This window comes from Momordica charantia (genome assembly GCF_013281855.1).
Source record: "Momordica charantia cultivar OHB3-1 chromosome 3 unlocalized genomic scaffold, Mcharantia_2.0 BLBB01000003.1, whole genome shotgun sequence".
NCBI lineage: Eukaryota > Viridiplantae > Streptophyta > Magnoliopsida > Cucurbitales > Cucurbitaceae > Momordica > Momordica charantia.
In genome coordinates, this window is record NW_028275161.1 from 19830859 (window position 1) to 19845896 (window position 15038).

The 15038-nt window shown below is 33.5% G+C and overlaps 2 protein-coding genes across 5 annotated transcripts; one reads left to right on the top strand and one right to left on the bottom strand.

Moving 5' to 3' along the window:
* Window positions 1–413: 413 nt before the first annotated feature.
* On the top strand, window positions 414–6641 carry LOC111010696 (uncharacterized). Of its 4 annotated transcripts, XM_022284201.2 has the most exons (17): window positions 414–733; window positions 984–1056; window positions 2268–2371; window positions 2510–2617; window positions 2801–2836; window positions 2973–3101; window positions 3259–3342; window positions 3416–3534; window positions 3663–3764; window positions 4188–4304; window positions 4392–4457; window positions 4741–4807; window positions 4908–4961; window positions 5454–5540; window positions 5708–5740; window positions 5839–5874; window positions 6091–6641. In XM_022284201.2, exons 3-17 carry the CDS (start codon window positions 2312–2314, stop codon window positions 6238–6240), a joined length of 1248 nt encoding a protein of 415 aa, XP_022139893.2. In that variant the 5' UTR covers window positions 414–733; window positions 984–1056; window positions 2268–2311; the 3' UTR covers window positions 6241–6641. The 4 variants fall into 4 exon arrangements, with proteins under 4 accessions (XP_022139893.2, XP_022139892.2, XP_087977919.1 ...); XM_022284200.2 differs by having other exon boundaries at window positions 415–1056; XM_088121793.1 differs by lacking the exons at window positions 414–733; window positions 984–1056 and adding an exon at window positions 1179–1561.
* A 569-nt stretch (window positions 6642–7210) lies between these two features.
* LOC111010968 (3',5'-bisphosphate nucleotidase AHL) lies at window positions 7211–10510 on the bottom strand. Its single transcript, XM_022284567.2, has 3 exons — window positions 9831–10510; window positions 7868–8561; window positions 7211–7708 (listed from the first exon to the last, which is right to left on the bottom strand). The coding sequence occupies exons 1-3, from the start codon at window positions 10207–10209 to the stop codon at window positions 7405–7407; spliced, it is 1377 nt and encodes a 458-aa protein (XP_022140259.1). The 5' UTR covers window positions 10210–10510; the 3' UTR covers window positions 7211–7404.
* Window positions 10511–15038: the final 4528 nt, after the last annotated feature.

A 15038-nucleotide genomic window follows, 5' to 3' on the forward strand; every position in this document is an offset into this window, starting at 1 on the left:
TAGAAAATATCTTTTCTTTTTTAGGATTTCTTAATACAAGGTAATTTTTATAAAAACTAAACTTTTAGAATAAATGTTAAAACTATAACACTTCAATGTAATTCATCACGCTAAAGAAAAGCTTGAATATGGAAGTAAGTAGTTCATTAATCTCATCCGAAGAAATTTAAGAATGGAAACTACATTACGTGAAGTAAACAAAGTGGAAATATTCAGTTAGCAATCTAATCAACGAAGATCGAGGTAAAAATAAGTCTTATGAAAAAGACACAAAATCAACAAGTTGGCAACGCGAAAATTTTGAAAAGAACATAATCTAAAACAAACAAAAGGGAATAAAAGGAAAATTTTATCACAAAAGAATAATGTAACGAAAATGAGATTGAGCGTGAAGGGGAAGGTGTGTGGAAGAATCAGCTCAAGAGACGGGCAAATTACTAAATTACAAAACTTGTTTTTTCTTTTCCAAAATTTGTAAACAAAAACATAAAGGGTTGTTTAGAAACTAGAAATTAGGGGCGGATAATTTGTTCTTTCTTTGATTGGCAGACTGAGTTTGCTAAGCTCTGTAGATGGTAGGTGAGTTTGGTTACCAAAATAAAAAAATAGGTTTTTGTAATTAAAGGACACGAAGCAATCGGTGCTGTGCTGTGTTCTTGGTCCGATTGAGACCAAAAATCCAGAGGAAAGTCGCTGTGGGTGTGTTGTATTCGACGCATGCAGAGAAGCTCAGGTGCAAAATGGGGAAAGTGTCTTCTTCCCTTAAAACGTGGCGCTTCCTACTATTTCGTTCTTCGACTCTCTCTCCATTTTTTCTTTTACCATTATCTTTCTTTCTCTCTCTCTCTTCCTTCCCCTGTTTCTGTTTCTCTGTCGTTTTCATATTTTGCTTATCGATCACTTCATTTTCCCTTTTTTCTCATGTCTTCCGTGATTCTACACGCTTTTTGATCCATTGGGGTGTGGCCGTTTCCTGGGTTTAGCGCTGGATCTCTTCTTTTTATATTTGACGCTTCAGCTGGAGCTCCACAGCTCTGTAACTCAGGAATCTCCAAGGTAATTTTGTAATCTCTCGACTATTTCGTTTCTCAATCCACTCTGTAAAGATCTGGCCCCGGCTATTTTTGGATTACGGGTCCCCTTCCCCTTCCCCGTCCCATTTTTGGATTCCATTCTGTATACAGGACTACTTAAGGATCCAAAGTTTGGGTGTTAAAATGTGGACCTTCAAGCTCCGAGTCTTGAACATGCCTTAAATCTAATGCATTTTTTCAAGTTTGCTTCGTTTTTTTGTCTTTTCCCAATAACGATAGAAATTCGGATCTTGTGGAAATTATCATATGAATTGGTTCGGGTTTTTAAGCTGAAGTGTTGCTTCTCCGTTCTCAAATGAGAGTCGATAGATTGTTGAGCTATTTCCTACTGTGCATTCTTGTAGATTTTCCCTTATCTTCTCTTCCTGACTCTGACTAGCTTCAGGCCTCCTTCATTTATTTGTTTTCGTGGGATATTTGGCCATTCGTGGAAAGTTGGAGAAAGTCTAATTGCGGGATTCATTCCAGTCTGCCATTGTTTCTTTTTTCTTTTTCTTTTTTATTCCTCATAGAGTTAATGTTGATTAGTACCTAAAATGAATTGTGGGTATTATCATAATACGATGAATTTTTGCTTTCTGAAGCTGCTTTTGATTTTGCATGTGAGAATTAGCAATAGCTTTCTGTGGCGTGCATATGAAGTGGATAAGGGAGCTGCGAGCTTCTCATGCTTTAGTTCTTTCTTCTCTTAGATGTCTAAAACTGAACATTTTGAACATAGCTGCTTTAAGCTATAAACTCAGTATATATGATGTTATTGCTTATATCATTTTACCCTTCTATTTGATATTTGGTTTTCATATTTATGTTGGTTTTCTTTTATATGGCAGTTTATTCTTCCTCGGCTTGTTGAAGTTTAGCTTCACTGAAAATTTATCCAGAAAAGTTTTGCCAAACGCTTTATATCATAGTTATGAAATGTGTTGCCACTTAAACTGTAAAATTCAATCATCTTTTACACTTTTCTCACCGATCCAACTGAGGGAGACAAAGGGGAGAAAATGATAAAAGGAAAAGGTTCTATGTTTGCCGAGGATTGAAGACTGAAATGTGGACTACAATTTTGTTATGCCCTTAAAAAATATCATTGAATAAGAGACTCGGAAACTTTGTGTTTATTGTTATTACTTTCGGTTGGAATACTAATGGTGATTTCATCTGCTTTATGTGTAGTTATTGTGGGCTCCATGAACTCAAGATAGAAGGTTTTGCTGTCTATGAAGCCACTAAAATCATGGGAGATGCTGTTCAGAAAAAAGAATCTCTTTTCTGATGGGGTATTTTCATCATTTTGGTATTAGGTTTTTAGTTTACTGGATCCATGATTCGAACTTTTTGAATAAGACGAACTGTACCCCTTCTTTGTGCTATGGTTGATTTTCTTAGAGTATCCTAAACAGAAAATGGTTTTGTAGGGAAGATACGGCTTCAAAATGAAGCAGCTGCCGTTTATGGGTGTTATTTGTACTGTAATGCTTTTCATTGTGTACAGAACCACAAATTATCAATATCAACACACACAGGTAAAGTTCTTTTTTTTTTTAAATCATCATTATTATTATAAGGGAATTTCAGGTTTGCGTAGACACTGCTAAAATTTCACCTTTGAGATTCCCATTTGTATTTAATAGATTGTACACATGCACACACCCAGTTGGATCTTTCTGCTTAAGCCGCGCTTACTTATTTTTCTCTCTCCCCTACAGATTGAAACGACCTTACAACCCTTCGACACCACAAAGGTAAAATTTTTTTATCATTCCTCCTCATGTTTGACCAGAAATCAAGATACTTTGTTGATTACTATTCTCGCTTGAATCCGAGCCATTGTCGATGAATATTCACCATCTTAGCAAATGCTTTCAATTGTCCCTCTAGGAGGACTTCGGAGAGGTGTCTCATAACTTGAAGGGTTTGCCACGTGGCATAATAGAAGCTAGATCAGATTTGGAGTTGAGACCTCTTTGGGGAAGAAGTAGTTCGAAAAAAAGTAGTTCAAAGTTAAAGGTTGGCTTCCGATTGTTGTTATAACTTATAACTATCGTAGTTTTAAAAGGCTTTCCAGTTGATGTTTGCTTTGATATTTGTAGGATTGCCAGAGGGCTTTTTTACGTTGCTAAAATATTTGACAGTTTTTCCTTGTTGTGCTTGGTATAAATTGCAGGCTGACGATTACAGCTACCGTAATTTGCTTGCAATTCCAGCTGGCATTAAACAAAAGAAAAATGTTGATACTATTGTGAAAAAAGTATGATACTATTATCATTTGACATTAATCATATTAATTGGGATTATTCTACGTCTAACTCCATACATTTCAGTTTATTCCAGAGAACTTCACAATTATTCTCTTTCATTATGATGGCAATGTGGATGGGTGGTGGGATCTTGACTGGAGTAATGATGCCATACATATAGCCGCTCGAAACCAAACAAAGTGGTAAGATTAACTATCCGCATTGTATTTTTATCCACTCTCTGGCTAAGGATTCTCCTTTCATATATGGGAATTAGAATGGCTGCTGCTTGATTTTGATGGTTTCTGTTGTCTATTGTCATTCTCTTCAGGTGGTATGCAAAGCGCTTTTTGCAACCGGCAGTTGTGTCCATGTATGATTTCATATTTCTTTGGGATGAAGATTTGGGGGTTGAACATTTTTGCCCAAGAAGGTTCAGAAATAAAACTATTTCATCTTTAAATGTTCTTCTTATGAATAAATCATCAATATTCTCCCTGTTACTTCATCTTTCTCTGACTTCTTCACATTGTAGCCTACCCTACTCTTAATAAGTTACTTAAGTTTAAACGTTATGTTTCAAGTTACTCTAATTAAAAATAATAATGAAGACTGAAGGGTTGAGCTTTGCCAATAATATTAATGTCCTGTTCTTATTTTCAAGCTTGACCTTTCTCTTTTTTAAGGCACGACGTTTCAAGATTTGTTTGTTACTTATTAGCATGCTCATTTTTAGGACTATCGGAAAATAACTATCTGCAACTAACTAAGCTTACTAAAAATTTCCAACTGTTTCAACCCTTCCCATTACGAAGAAATATCTCATTTTTCATATAAAAATTTGATAAAACTTCAGGTACCTGGAAATTGTGAAGTCTGAAGGGCTAGAAATATCTCAGCCAGCATTGCACCCAAATTCGTCTGGCATACATCATAGAATTACTGTTCGTGCTCGAACAAAGAAGATGCACAGGTAAAAGGGATAGTTTAATAGAACTCTATTAAAAACTACTTTATCCACATAAATTTTTATCTAACATTTAGTCATCCATCCATGCAGAAGAGTCTACGATATCAGAGGCAATGTGAAATGTTCAGATAAAAGCGATGAGCCACCTTGCACTGGGTAAGTGATTGCGTGGATGCATTTATGTTTTCTCACAAATGCTATTTATTAATTTCATCTATGCTGTAACATATTACATTCCTTTTTTATTATGTAAACAAACATTCTGGAACATTAAACAAAAACATCCATGTATGTGTCTCATCCATAGAAACAAAAAGTAATGTCTTGGTTTTTATTTATCAAATATAATGGCAAACATAATGTGCGACTCTTCTTTTGTCTCTGTTCCCTATCGGTACGGGCAGATTAACTATTATTTAAACTATTACTAATTTTTCAGATTTGTTGAAGGCATGGCTCCTGTATTCTCAAGGTCGGCCTGGTATTGTACTTGGCATCTTATACAGGTAGTTCTCTTTTACCTACCCCCCTCCCCCACCCCATTAATTTCATTTTATTTTGTGTGATAAATTCATCTGACTGTAACATATTATCTTCTTTGTTCAGAATGATCTTGTCCATGGATGGGGAATGGATATGAAGCTTGGTTATTGTGCACAGGTATGGCTTTCTTATACTCGAGTCTCTAAATTAGTACAACCCCTCACATCCATGCTACCCTCCATGTTCATCTTACTGCACCATTCGTTAGGTCATAGCTAACATCTACCCTACTCGGAACCTTTATCAGCTCGGGCATCAAAGCGCTGCATTCTAGTTTTTCAATTATTTGTGCTCGTGGTAATGTTAATGAAACAAGAAATCAGAAATCAGAAACAAAAAATGAGAGCATTATTAATCCAAACTCCATCATTTCCTAAGCAAGAGGTCTTAATGATGAAAAACCCTTTTCTACTGGAATACAATTGAAAAGAGAAGATTAACAGATGCAGAATAGCTGCCAAAGCACTTAAAACCATTGCTTGACAGCTTTTCTGTTGTTTCACTGAGAAGACTGACACTGCTTAAATGAATCAGGGAACCTAAGAAATTACTATCTCCTGGTTATTTTCATCTTCTATTTGAAATGTATTCAAATAAGTTGTTCCACAGGGCGACCGCACGAAGAAGGTGGGAGTAATTGATAGTCAGTACATTTTTCATAAGGGCATACAGACTTTGGGTGGAGCTCGAAGAAAGGTAATTTAAAGTAATCACTTTTTTCATCATTTTATTTATTTACAGTGACATAGTCCATACTTTCATCCACTTTCATAGTTCAAGAAGAGATCATCGTATGGTCTGCTTTGTTCTTGATGTGCTTAAGATCAATATTCGGATTATTAAATTTTCCTTCCATTTTACAGTCTAAGCCTTCAAAAACTGCAGCCTACGCAAAGGTAACCATTCAAAAAATTGTCTCCTCTTTATTTCTTTTTATGCTTGTATACTGAATCTTTCTAAATCGCATGCTGTTTTGCATCTTCTTTTGACTCAGAAACAGAACCCCGTTTCTGCTGATGTTCGAACAGAGGTTAGACTTCTGAAGTTAATTATATCATTTCTCAGAACCAACCTTAATTTTAAGTTGCATGAAGCAAGACTACCTTCTCATTATCAGTTCCAATATGTACATATAATCTCGTTTTCGGGGTTGGGGGTGTGATCTTTCTTTGTTCTAACATAACAAAGTGTGTTTTGAACTTGAACTTGAACTCATTAGTGTTGATGCTTATGTGAGCTTGAGCAGATAAGGAGGCAGTCGACATGGGAACTTCGGATCTTCAAAGATAGATGGAACAAAGCGGTAGCAGAGGACGAGGCTTGGGTCGATCCATTCAAACAAAATTCATTTAAAAGTGACAAAAGATGGAGAACACAAAGACGCCATCCCCATTAATATATTCAGCAAGCAAACATCCTAGAAGAGCACACCTACATATGGTCATGCTGGTTGTACTTCCTTTCAACATATATATTATCATTGCCATACTGCAACAGTTGTAGCAGTCCATCTTATTTTTTTCATTGATTGAGCATTCAATTTTGTTCCCATAGATGGATTTCCTTTTGTATGTAGCAGTGTAGCTTCCTCCCCCAGAGCAGAAGGAAGAAAGACAGAAGAAAAAAAAAGAAAAGATAAAAGAAAGATAAAAAGTGTTGTAACTATTGTTATAGTTGTAATGATCCCTGATGTAGTTGTGAGAGAAGATGATTAATTCCTTGGGAAACAGAAAGCAAATTTGGCCAACTGGTCTTTGTCTTTTACATGATATATACAATCAAATGGCTTTTTTCTCACCTGTGGCTTGGGCACATATCTTGGCAATTGGAACTTTTTCCCTTGAGATTTGTACAATGTCATTTAAATTTTTGTTTGTTGATTATTGATTTATATATATATATTCTTATATATGTGAAGTTCAATTAAACTTATTAACAAGTAACACTACTTTATATACTTTATATTTTAAAAAAGTAATTTAATTATGTTTTCTAAAAAGGAGTAAGCTAATAATTGGACTTTCCATATTCACCAAATCCTATTATTTTTCGATTTTCAGAAAAAGAATATAGAATTCAGATCCTGAAAGTTGGATCCCAAGAAATTCGTTTACCAGTCAACACCATTAAACTTAAACCTTAAACTTTGAAATATAAAAAATAGAGAGATTTTTTTTGTTTTCCAAAAACTAAAAAATTGTCAAATTTTTATTAATGGTTAGCAACATACTTTCATCCTAGAAAGCTCAAAAATCTCATCTTACAAGATTCTGATATCTTTGTCATAGTGCCTAGTTTTTTTGGCTCAAGTAAGAAATCGAAATGATCCAAATAAAAGAAAAAAAAATAAGTATATAAAAAGGATATAGAGAATATGCTTCCTCCAGACTTATATATGAGCAAATTTTTACAAGTACAAACCTGGACTAGTGCTGCAATGATAAGATAGTTTCTGTGAAAATCCCATGTACCAAAAATTACAATAAGAAAGCAAAAGTAGCTTCCTCTTCCCCCTTGGCCTTAACAATACAACCTTCGTCATTCTCATGAATCCATGATACTAGAGACAAGAGGAGTTCCAGCTAGCGTCAACAGCTCTGATTATCTTGTCGTGAAGATTAGCTCCAGCACAAGCGATGACTCCTCGGTCGAGACCTTCCAAATACATGCCTTTCGAGAAGTTGAGCGGACGCCCTCTCGCATCTGTGACAACACCACCAGCCTCTTGTATGATAACCACACCGGCTGCATGATCCCATATCTTCTCCTTGTAACCAGCCCTTGCAAACTTCATGAATATTTCAGCATCACCGCGAGCTATGGCTGCATATTTCACCATGCTGTACACTCTCAATGGTTGGTTCCTGCAGTAAAACATTACTTGTTATTTATCCCTCTTCTTTCTGTTAAATGTAGATATAAAATCTGTATTGCTGTTTTGATGCTTATCATCGTCTGGCCAAACTCAGACCCCCTAAAATCTTCCTAAGACCAAGGCTATGAGAATATGAAAACACATGTACCTAAGACCGACGCTATGAGCAAGTCCTGCTGTGAATGAATGGCTTGAATTTGCTTTCTCGACTGGCTCGCAGAAGGTTGCTAATGCTGGATCGTCAATGGAGGATACTTGAATTGGTATAGCGGAGTTCGGCCATACTAATTTCTTATTTACATGAATCAGTGGCTGCATCCAAGCTTCACCGCTACCTTTTTGAGCGTATATCACACAGCCTTTATCCCAAGATTCTGATGTTGTAGTTGTAGGTGTTAATTTGGATATGATTCTGTGGTAGCGAGGATGGTAACATAGCCATTCTTTTCTCATTGGGTAATTGGGGCATCCCAGAACCCCCAGAACGACTTCTCCATCTTCTATCAACGCTAGAGCTACAGCATATTGATCCCCACGTATGAACCCCAACGTGCCATCTACAGGGTCAAGGGTCCAAAACCTTCCAGTCGAACCACCAGATGAGTTGCATCGGCTGATGGCTTCGAGAACCTCAGAAGTACAGAGAGTTCTTTCAGGACCTTCCAATCCAAACCGATATGCTTCACGAAGACACTCATTTACAGTTTCCACTACAGCTTTCAAGAGTCGATCCACGCCAGGCTTGGAAAGAGTCTGAACATCCTCTTCAGCAACAATGGATACATTTTTACTCCCAAAAGATTTGGACAGAATCCAGCTGATAATTGCCTGAACGCTCCAATCTGTTCACATTTGTGATTGAGAAAAGTTTCCAAACTAGAACTCAGTATGCATACCAACAAATTACCTATATGACCAATGAAAAAGGCGACTTCACAAAATTTCAACTCTTTATGTCTACATGTACAGTTTTCATTCTTTATCTCTTGGAGCTTTTACAGCCTAAAGATGCATTCAAAAAGGAATCTTTACAAAGTGTTCAGTTTGCATCAAACGACCTAAGGGAAGAAGAAGCCTTGATGTTCATATTCTATGAAGGGATCTATAGAACTAAATCCATCTCTAGATGCACAGCAAGTGTCTAACATATGCCGATCCCTGTCAACTCTCAAAATTTTTGACATGAACACCAATAGGAAACCATTTAGTCTTAGAGTCATGAGTCTGAACAATCTCTCAAAGTTCAGGCTTTTGGTTAAAAACATTTTCAGAGTTACTTTTTATCTGATTTTATATCCAGGAAAAGGTTCACAGACTCAAACCAAACCAGTCACCAACAGGAACCTTGACTAAACTCTGCCTAACAAATTAGGATAAAAACCCATCGAGGAAAATACTATCATTCTTTTGGTAAGTAAGAACATTGTATCAACAGAGAGAGGAGGGGGGCGCTGTTTGACGACTTCAGCAACAAAAGTATCATGGGGCCAAAAATGGTAAGAAAAACAAGAGCATAAGAACTTTTCTATCAGCAAATTCAGAACCTCGAGCTTAAAATACTATCCGTGTTATAATTGCCTTTTTCTAAACAAAAATACTAATACAATAATTTTAGCCTAAGAAAAAATCAACTTGATGGGTAATTTTTCTTATAATACAGGCGACCTACTTTAGGACCTTAGTGTTAGTCAAGCAAAGCTTCAAGATAATGGTGTAAAGCACAAGTGCATTTTCCCTTTATAGTTGAACACGGTTAATTTTTCCTGCATTGTCTTCTTAGCAAAAATGTGAATGCCGAAGTCATCAACACTTCATTGTAAAATGAGTCCACTGGCACGATATCGAATCCATCTTAATTTTAAAGTGGAACCTGAAGGTAATTTCCAAGGAGTAATATATATACAACAGAAATTCCCATTCTATCAACAGATAAGAATGAGATAATTCCAAACAACCAACCTCTCAAAATTAATAAATATAAATAACAAACAATATCAAGTTAAAATAAAACAAAGGGCAGATGAAAGCAAAACAATACGCAATAATTCGAAACCCATTTCAGAGATGACCAAGTAAAGCCCTCAAAGAAAGAATGAACGAAAGAAAATTACCAGCTACGGTAACAGGGGAATCGTCATCCTTGGCTTGAATTTGAGCATTGCTCTTAATCAAGTTGCTCTGAACTCTCTGACAGAGAAAGCAAGCCATCTGAACAGCTCCGACGGCGACTTTAAGTTCTTGGGAAAGCAGTTCCGGCCCTGAAATCAAAGGACCGACCTGTTTCTGGTCTTCCATTATTGACGGGGATGAGGAAACCGACGAGTATCTTCGATTAAGCTTAGATGTACAAGAAATGCGATATGGAAGCTTCCGGGGAGAATTATGGATGCATTTAAACCCTGCATAGTTGGGTATCCAACTGCTCTTCCTACTAATCAAACCGAACCCATGTGGAACTTTAGTGGCCAAATTTGCAGTATATAAGGGCATAATAGCAGTGGAATTGGAAAAAATCTCCACCTGGTTTTCAACGATTTGTATTATGCGAGATTGATGACGTTTCAACTTGGAAGGGGAAGGAATTCGATGAGGGGGGGAAATGTAAAAGAAAAGGACAGATTGAAGCTGACGGTAAGGCGAGCTCAATGGCTTCTATATATATATAGCTTTCACTTCTTCGAATATCGCAGAGCCTTTTTGGAAGAAGAGAGAAATTGTGAGGAAGTAGTGTGATCCGAGTCCATGAACACTGAAAAGAAAACAGAGAACGCCATCAACATGCAAGTGTGAGATCATGCTTACCCTAATAACTTCTCTTTAATCGAATTAATTTGATTAAAGTTTGTTTACCAGTAATTTTAAGTTTGTATTTCACATTTTAAATTGTTAGCATTTTCATTTTCGATTAAATTACAAGCCTATATTTCTAATAAATCTCTATACATTCAAAAGTTTTTTATTAAGGGTGTGAGTTTAGTGGAGTATCTATCCACCTTTGTATTTTGAAAAATTAATTTAATAATTATTTAGAACTTTAAATTTTGTATCGAGTAGGTCTCTTCATCCTCACTTTAATACCTATTAATTTGGTTGAACTTTAAAGACTATGTATTTAGTTGACTTCAAATAAATTTAGATATTTGGTAGCGTAAGTGAAATTAATAAATTTAATAGTATTAACATATTAAACATAAAGTCAAATATTCAAAATCAATCAAGAGGTTGTAAATTCAATTTCCACCTCTACATATTGTATTAAAAAGAGAGTACGAGGATTAGACCAGCATAATCTTAAAATTTAAAAAAAAACTCATGGAAACTTTTTTAAATATAAATAGTCAAAATTAAGAAACTCACTGTACTTCTAGACATTAACTGAAAATTTTGGACAAAACTTTAATCTAACTAAAATTTTATCCCGATACTTCTAACAGTGGTGGAAACACAAAAAAGTAGCAACTATTTTAACTTGTGTACAAATATAACATTATCCTTTTAATGATGATTAAATAAAATTTTAAAACTCTATCCAATAATTGATTGCATTATAACAAGAAAAACATCATAATATAGGTATATTGTTTATCAGTTAAATATGTAAATTACAGTTCCACGTTGAAAAGATGATGTACCTAATAAGCTTTATAAGATATATGAGTTATTTCTCTCCGTTTTTTTAGATATAACTTTATGAATATTGATAAGATTAAGGTTTTTCTATTCTATTTTGGGATAGAAAGTTCTATCCCCTGACATTTTTTTAACAAAAGAAATCACATGCAGGCTAATTTTATTGATTAATCGCTTGAGATATATATTAATTTGGCGAAAATGTTATTTGAGTAGAAATTAAATGCAGGTGCATTTATTACCAAAATAATGGGAAGAAATGAGAATTATTTTTCATCTCCTTCAAGAATCGTTGAAAAGAAGTTATATATTATTGGAAGAAATGAGAATTATTAATTAGAAGTTTAGGAAGATTATCAAAGAAAGTATAGTTCAGTAATAATGACATATATTTCCAATTAAGAATTGTGAGTTCAACCTCTCACTTCACTTGTATTAAAAAAAAATTAAGATGTTTCCGACTTTGAGTCAATATTTTTTTTTTTAGGAAACTATATGTATTTTATTATTTATAAAGTTGGTCCAAATATAAAATATATTAGAAATTTGTTCCCTGTTATTTACCTTTAGAATCCTAAAAACAATAAATAATACTCATTTTTATATGTGTAAGAAAGACAGACACGTCTATAAAAGAGAGAACATATGCAGAGAGAGAAAATGTGTGAAGAAAATATCCAGAATAAGTAGGAAAAGTGCTTATAATAAAAGATTGTAGACTCATAATTTTAATACAAAATACTTAAACATTCATTAAAGCATACATATTTACTAAAAGTTACGGATTCGAATTTCAACTCACCCATATTTTGAAAACAAGAAAAGTCTGTTTTCTTCTTCCGGAAAAAAATATTATTTTAAAATTCTAAATTGGGAAAAGAATAAAGTAGAAAGAAAGAACAGAAATTTGTCATCAATAAATATAAGGAGTGGACGGAAATGGCCATCACTCAATCTTTTCTTTCTTTTGAGATACATGATGAAATTTCTTTGATGAATTTTAATTCTTAAAAAGATAACAAATAAACTCATCATTCTTTCTCCTTTCTAATTGTTATTTTAATTCAACTATTCGAAAATAAAAAGCACACGAATTTGGAAAATTCGAACGGAAGTGGCTGGAAAGTTTGATTGGTAAATTATAGAGCTTTACTTTACCTCACCATAAAAAATTGATTTAATTGTACAATTTCTCACTTTTGAAAAACCCCACTCTCACCTGCAAAAATGAATTTTTACCAAGTGGATCAATCTTAATTTAGTGAAATTAATATTGTTATCACGTCTAAATTAGAATACTACAACAAGCCATAAATCTTTTATTTTTTTCTGACAATTTTAATCAATGGAAGGTATTAATTCAGTCTTTATTAAAGTTGAAGATTCAATTAGATCAAATTAAAATAGAGTAGCCAAAGCGGTAATTTGCATAATATCTCCAATCAATAGATTCTGAGTTCGATCCTCCATATTGTACTAACAAATCAAATACTATTAATTTACTATTGCTTGAATGTGCCTTCATTCTAATTGTAGCTTTAATATGCAAATGAGAGAAAAAACAAAACCATTCCTTGAAATCCAATGCTAAAAAACAAGTAATTGAAGATTTGATTTTTTTTTTTCCTTTTAAATATGTAGGGTTACAAACTTAGGAAGTGAGTCATTATGAGGTTAGCATATGACGACATTCTTTTTTATTTTTTTATATTATCAATAATAAAGCACTATATTATATTAAATTAACATGTGGAAGTAGAGATTCTAACTTTTTTTTAACTTTTTAGAATATTTTAGATCAGTTGAAATATACTTAATTTGACGTGAAAATTGACACCAGGTGGATTGAAATTAACTCCTATGGAAAGTGGTAACGGATAAAAACAGTTGGGTTTGTAAGTTTTCTTGTAAAAGCAAAGCTTTTGGCATAAGATGAATATATTTGATAGTGGTGGGGATTATGGTGTCTTTGGTAATTAAGGTTGTGTGATTTAGGTACTGAAGGGATTTGAAATAATTAGTGACATATATGACACTAGCTAGCTAGGCTCCTAATGGGATTGAAAAGGATGCCAAACCTATCTTTGGTGCTTAATTCACTGTATACACAATTTTAATTTATATGCTTTTGCTTATCTTAGGATTACATAGGAAAACAACATCACTCTCAAGCTCTTGTTTTGGGAGAGATTTATCTAGAGATCAAGTTAGGTCACACCCACATAAATATATATTGCCACATTAATTATGTTGCCTTTTATTATTATTATTATTATTATTATTATTTGATATATGGCAATTTGTTGAATAAAAAATAACCTTGAAGCTGCTGAGGTTATCAATATGTAAGCTAGATGTTATGATCATTGGTGTCAGGTTGTGTGAGAATGACTTGTGTGACTAACTCCCAAATCTCCCACAACCTTTCGCCTCAATTTTGGACTTTTTCATTTCTTCATTCTCCATTGGATAAACATTATCTAAACTTAATGGTTACACATGATGAAAACTTTGGAAGGGGCACTATGGAATTTCCACCACAAGTTGAGTGCCCTTTGTATTAATTAATATAATTAATTAAATTCATAATCAATACATAGTGTTGCACTGACCTAACATTAATTGGCATGTATGGTCTCCACCCAAAATATTGACATGTTATACTAAAAAAAGTGGTGTTGCACATAATTATATATGTAACAATCTGACTTGAAATAATAGTAAATCTAGGGTAAGTTAAAAAGATTTGCACCATTCTATAAAATTGTTATATTTCTAAAAAAATTATTAGCTCTATATTTACAAATATGACCAAATTACTTATTTTATTACGGATTTCTTTAATCATATTAGAAATTTATAATTTTTTCTTCTTCTTATTGTCTCTAATAGATTTTTCCTTAGATGTCCTAGAGTTAGTCGCCATAAGAGATAATAAAGAGGAAAAAAATTATAGAATAAAAGAGTAACATCTAATTTGTTTTTGTAAAATTTATTCTTAAATCAAATTAAGTTGATAGGGTAAAGTCATTAAAATTAAAATATAACTTATAAAGCGTAATGAAGAAGGAAAAAGATTGATTGAGGCCTTTCCAAAAAAATTATATTAAAACTGATTATATTATTGTTTAACCACTAAACAACAAGCTAGCTGATGTTAATAGAAATCCCAGTGTGGTTTATTATAATGGATTTTGAGTCTTCCTTTCACTTAAGCTGACAAATAGAAATAGAGGCTTCAAGTGCTTGGACGAATATTTAGGTCTTTTTTTGGTCAAGCGAATCTTTTTATCTTTTAGTGTATATATATATTTTAATTTAGTGGAGATAATAATGATTTGAAGTGTGAAGACAAAAGACAATCAACTTAATTAACTTAAATTATATGTACTGTGTTGCTATTATATATCCGCGGTTTTAGAAAATATTGAAAAGTTTGTTGGGTCAAACTTAACATAATTCAACTATTCTACCAACAACAAAATTGGAAGTTTGAATCCTCACACCCACATGTTCTACTAATTAAAAGAAAAAAAAAATCTATTCAATATATAGATGTACCCTATCATTCTTATTATAAGAACACTACGTAAGAACAATGTATACTGAAAACTATCGTTTTAAAAAGACAATTTTGCTAGAGTGACAAAGAAAGATATCAGAAAGCTTTATTTATTTATTTATTGATT

Coding starts and splice junctions, on each gene's coding strand:
- LOC111010696 (XM_022284201.2), top strand. CDS start 2,312: ATGAAGCCACTAAAATCATGGGAGATGCTGTTCAGAAAAAAGAATCTC. Junction 2,372..2,509: donor AGAATCTCTTTTCTGATGGG/GTATTTTCATCA, acceptor ATGGTTTTGTAG/GGAAGATACGGCTTCAAAAT. Junction 4,808..4,907: donor GTACTTGGCATCTTATACAG/GTAGTTCTCTTT, acceptor TTCTTTGTTCAG/AATGATCTTGTCCATGGATG.
- LOC111010968 (XM_022284567.2), bottom strand. CDS start 10,209: ATGCCCTTATATACTGCAAATTTGGCCACTAAAGTTCCACATGGGTTC. Junction 8,562..9,830: donor TTCCCCTGTTACCGTAGCTG/GTAATTTTCTTT, acceptor AAATGTGAACAG/ATTGGAGCGTTCAGGCAATT. Junction 7,709..7,867: donor GCTCATAGCGTCGGTCTTAG/GTACATGTGTTT, acceptor GTTTTACTGCAG/GAACCAACCATTGAGAGTGT.